Source organism: Colletes latitarsis, chromosome 10, assembly GCF_051014445.1.
Source record: "Colletes latitarsis isolate SP2378_abdomen chromosome 10, iyColLati1, whole genome shotgun sequence".
NCBI classification, from domain to species: Eukaryota; Metazoa; Arthropoda; class Insecta; order Hymenoptera; family Colletidae; genus Colletes; species Colletes latitarsis.
The window spans coordinates 17,301,205-17,305,790 of record NC_135143.1 but is presented as its reverse complement, the minus strand read 5'-3'; the positions used below and the strand labels follow the sequence as shown (position 1 = coordinate 17,305,790).

General features: G+C 44.0%; 1 protein-coding gene across 1 annotated transcript; it reads left to right on the top strand.

Annotated features, from left to right (window-relative positions):
• The first annotated feature begins 2,256 nt into the window (after positions 1-2,256).
• Osi20 (DUF1676 domain-containing protein Osi20) lies at positions 2,257-3,679 on the top strand. The gene is made up of 2 exons (XM_076773721.1): positions 2,257-2,815; positions 3,420-3,679. Exons 1-2 carry the CDS (start codon positions 2,257-2,259, stop codon positions 3,677-3,679), a joined length of 819 nt encoding a protein of 272 aa, XP_076629836.1.
• Positions 3,680-4,586: the final 907 nt, after the last annotated feature.

Genomic DNA, 4,586 nt, shown 5'->3' with positions numbered 1-4,586 from the left:
ACTGGAACAGAAGGGGTTTGAAATATTCTTCAGAAGTGGATTCTTGTTTAAGTTGATCGATAAACTGGATAAACTTGAAGCTGTATCAGACCAATTATTTCGATTAAACGAAAATCCTGAATTCGCTGAAAGATTTAATTAGGAATGTTTCATATGTAATAAATAATACAAAATTGAAACAGGTGCACAGAGTTAATAACAGTAATAAGACGCTAATTCTGAATAAATCAGAACGTTCATTTCCTCATTAATATAAGGAACTCTGGGATTGAGAAAATAACTACGTTTATCTAAAATGTACTCTTATTTGATAAAGTTCAGTTCGTAAAACTGTCACGCACGAATAGGCTTATCGCGACTCGTACGCTCTTTGAACACATGTACCGCGTTAAGCCTGCACATTATTTCACTATTTAACCGAATAAACGATAATATTAAACATCGCTGGTCTTCTGCCTTAATAGACAAAATCTACCCTCCCCGACCGATTAATTATAAGAAATCCAAGAAGCGAAATTGTCTAGTCTAGTTCTAGATCCACGTAAGCCGGTTCTGCAAGGAGATTATGCCCGATAATGATCAGACGCGGCTACCACGAGCAGCCCGGAAATACCGCTTTTGTTTTATGCAGCCCGTTGTAAAATGGAAATCCAGTTTCGTCTTCGCCGTGACCTTCCTGCGATCCACGCTTCCCCTATATTACTTTCCTTTTTCCGTGAGCTCCTTATGAATTATAGACACGATTTACTCGCAAAGCACATACGTTATATCTCCTAGATACTCGTACGTGTTTAGTATGAAGAAAGTAATAGATTTCCCAGAGTTTGAGTAACTCGAAAGTGTCGCTTATGCAAACGTCCCTTACAGGTTTGTGACAGTTTCTGTAATTATGCGTGTTCGACAATAGACTGAAAAATGGTGCATAAAACGAGGAAGAAATCGGGTCATAAATAATGAGACGCGCAGTTTCTTTCGTTCTGGAGGGACGAGCAATTATCTGTTTTCTTTACAAAATTCAAACTGATCTGAAGTAATTTAGGTTGTCGAGAGTTGTGACAGCGACGAGTAGTGTAAGTTTGCTAAGACAAATGAAACTCGAAAACGGGTCACGAGCCAAAAAAAGGTTGGGAAAGGCTGCACTAAATTATGCATTTAAAATTTCACAAGTCCAATTGTTGTGATACTTTCTCACCACGGTGAAATTAGAAATTATTGCAACATTTATGCTTCGCCATGGGATTTCGTGAAACTTGAACTATGAGGAGAGGGAAGTCTACAAAAATTTACTTTCCTTTATTCGATTCATTCACGATCGCCAGTGACCTCACAATGCCACATCAATGGAACAATGACTAGAGAATCGATGACTAGGGAGTCCTACGAAGAACTGTTATGAAACATCAACTGCATTTTAGTTTTCAAACCATCTGTAAGGAATTTACTCTTTAATATTTCTGATCTAAATAATAATTGACTTCCAGAGTTACTGTAGATGTTTCTATAAGAAAATATCGTACTCATTATAGAAAATATTTCTATAATTTGAACTCATTTGAGTTGTTAAACTGGAGGATTAAATTTCGATGATTTGAAATGTTTAATTTCGTTGAAATCGCGAAACTTCCCCGACGTTCGACGCCCACGAAAATCTCCAGACGTCTAAATGCGTGTTACCGTTGTCTCGATCGGGCAACGTACAACGAGAACGGTTATCCGTTCTCCAAACTGGCCCGTCTAAGAAGGCATACGGCACAATAGCTTGGCGTTAGAACGAACGCCAAGTAAGAGCAGGGACTCCGAACGCGGGGCAAGTTCCGTTTCACCGCGGCACGGCGCGGCGTCGGGCGTCGCATGCCATCGTGTACCGCGTACGCGACGCGCGCGTCCAATCGTTCCGCGTACGTACACGCTTCTACACGCGTCCGAGCGCATGCACGTGCGTCGGTAAGAAAAAACGGGAGGGGGTGGCACCGCGAGAGGGAAGGTGGAGAGCCGCGTGGCTCTATGTGCCAGTGAAATTTGAATAATTTTCCTTCGATCGCCGATTCCCGGCATGCGCGACCGAATAACATAGATTCGCGGGGGGCAAATTAAATAAAAGGGGCGGGCCACTCCTCCGTCAGTCGCAGTTCGATCGTCGATCGCTCGCTCGCGCACGCAACGGGTAGAATCGATTGGTTTTCACGTCGTTTTCGCGATCGTATCAATCGCGAGCGTTAGGAGAAGTTCCAGAAGGTCGATAAAAGGATACACGAGATGATGTTTACGTCTGCGCCGATGATAGCCATGATCCTGCTGGCGGGAAGTTCGTTGGCCAGCCAGGACTTCCTGTCCAAGTCCCTGAACGAGTGCATCGCCGCGGAATCATGGACGTCCTGTTTGAAGCACGAGGTTCTTGGATACTTGGACGAGAAACTGGGAACCACCACGGAGGCCAGGTCTCTGGATACCGTGGACGAGGCCATCGTGGCGAGGACCTTCAAGTATTTGAAGAGCTTCAATTACGGCATCGATCTGCCCTTCGTGGACGCTAGCTTGAAGTACAGACCCAGCAGAAGCTTGGCGGATCTGGACGTGGAGTTCAAGGGAAATGAAGTTGCTACCAGCCAGGCTCGTGGAATCTTGAAGAAGAAGCTGTTGTTGCCGTTCTTGTTGTTGTTGAAGTTGAAGATGAAGGCGCTGATGCCCATCTTGGTGGCCATTGTCGGTCTGAAGGCAATGAAGGCTTTGGTGCTCTCGAAACTCGCTATCCTCCTCGTCGTTGGATTCATCGCCATGCAGTTCTTGAAGAAGGGTGGAATGATGATGCCCATGGGTACGTACTGTTTTGGAAACTTATTTTCTTCTTTAATCGTGAACGTAGACTGTGCCTTCCTTATCTTTGTCTTGTAAATGGGGTATTTAATTTTGTTTCATTCGATGGTGACGTTAAACGTCCACCATTGCTTGAGAAAATATGTTTTCAAAAGATTCTTGGCAAAGAATTACTTACGTTGACTTTTAGACTCAAACTGGATGTGTTATTTACGTAACTCTCACCCCCATGCTTCAGAATCATAATTATAATACTCGAGACTCCCCTGCCATATTTGAAACGTCAATGTCTTCTTCAGTAGTATTTTGATATTATTTTTCTGTAATTCGTCATACTTTATGCCTTGCATAATGGCTATTCTGCGAAAAATATTCATAGTAAATTTTCATACAACACAATCGGTAATTTCTATTTCCTGGCAATAGAAATCAACCATCCCCAATTTGTATCGTCTCCAAGATCTGGACCATACGCCTAGGAATGCTCTAGACTGGTCGCTTTCAAGTGACGTAAGGCTTATTCGCTAGGAAAAAGAAGATTCTGACTTTCGAAGTGGCCATTTTCCACCTGGGGGATAGTTTGAAAACGTAAACTTGTGTTGCAGGAATGTCAATGGAGCCTGCTGCTGCACCAGTGTACGGAACTCCAACATCGGGCTCGACCCCGTCGAGCTACGAGGCGGCGGCCTCGTGGGACGGAAATGGACCCTATTCCCGCGTCTGGACGCCGACCAATGGTGTGGAAGCTCAGAACCTCGCTTACTCTTACTACTCGCCTGGCAGCGGTTCAAGCTCGTACAGCTCGCCCTCGTCCTCGTCGTCCTCCTCGTCGTCAGTCAACTCGGTCAGCTCCTCGAACTACTAGAACACCCTTGCAAGAGGGTGTCGGCGATCCCTGTTCATCCCCGATTAACTCATGTTCTTAACGACGAATCGATCGTACGATCGAGAGACGGAGCCCTACGTCGACACGACCAAAGAAACGCACGCCAAATAACACTGGACCATAAACACGATCGACGATCTCTGGCCAGGAGATCGAAGACTGTAGGACGTTCTTAAGCTGGGAGAAAAGTTCCGTGGACTCGTCGAGGAAACGATCGAAAGAGTTTTAGATTAGTCTGCGAAGATGGAGATTTCGGATACGTTGGTTTTTGGAGATCGACGAGAGAATGGAACTTTTCGTTTCTACGTTCAGCGACACGTGTACGCGTCGAAGGGTGATTAATTAAGGTAGCAAATTAGTTAGGTTTGAAGAGGACGCCTGGCTCGACTGACGACGAGTTGAGGAGTCGATTCGAAAGCTGTACCCTAAGCTTGTGTGGTTGTTAACGAGCGCCAGGACACTGTCGTCTCCTCGGCGGTACTCGATTTATTTATTGCTCGCGCGACACGATTATTTATTGTCTCCCTCGCATTTGTTAATAAACGCATCTGTGTAATGGAAGTACGTAATTTTTCACATCCCCTATGTAAGGTTTATTATTAGCGCACTGTTATTGATGGAACCAGTTGTTAACGACGATATGCACTGACTCACGAACGATATGTAAATACAGAATTATTCGTATGAAAATTGTTTCTTCTATTCAGCCTGCTGGAGATAATCACCGGACACGAGTATGATTTTAAAATAGTAAGAGTGATTTTTTATTGAATTTTATGAAAGGATCTCGAGAAATTGCAATTTTGAATTTAAAAAAATTTTAATGAGAAAACATCGATCGTTGATCTTTGACAACGTGGGCGCCAACAAGTATGCCACACATCTT

Bases quoted from the DNA above. Each gene is read 5' to 3' on its own strand.
- Osi20 (XM_076773721.1), top strand. From the start codon at position 2,257: ATGATGTTTACGTCTGCGCCGATGATAGCCATGATCCTGCTGGCGGGA. The intron at 2,816-3,419 runs GTACGTACTGTT...CTTGTGTTGCAG, and splicing joins TGGAATGATGATGCCCATGG to GAATGTCAATGGAGCCTGCT.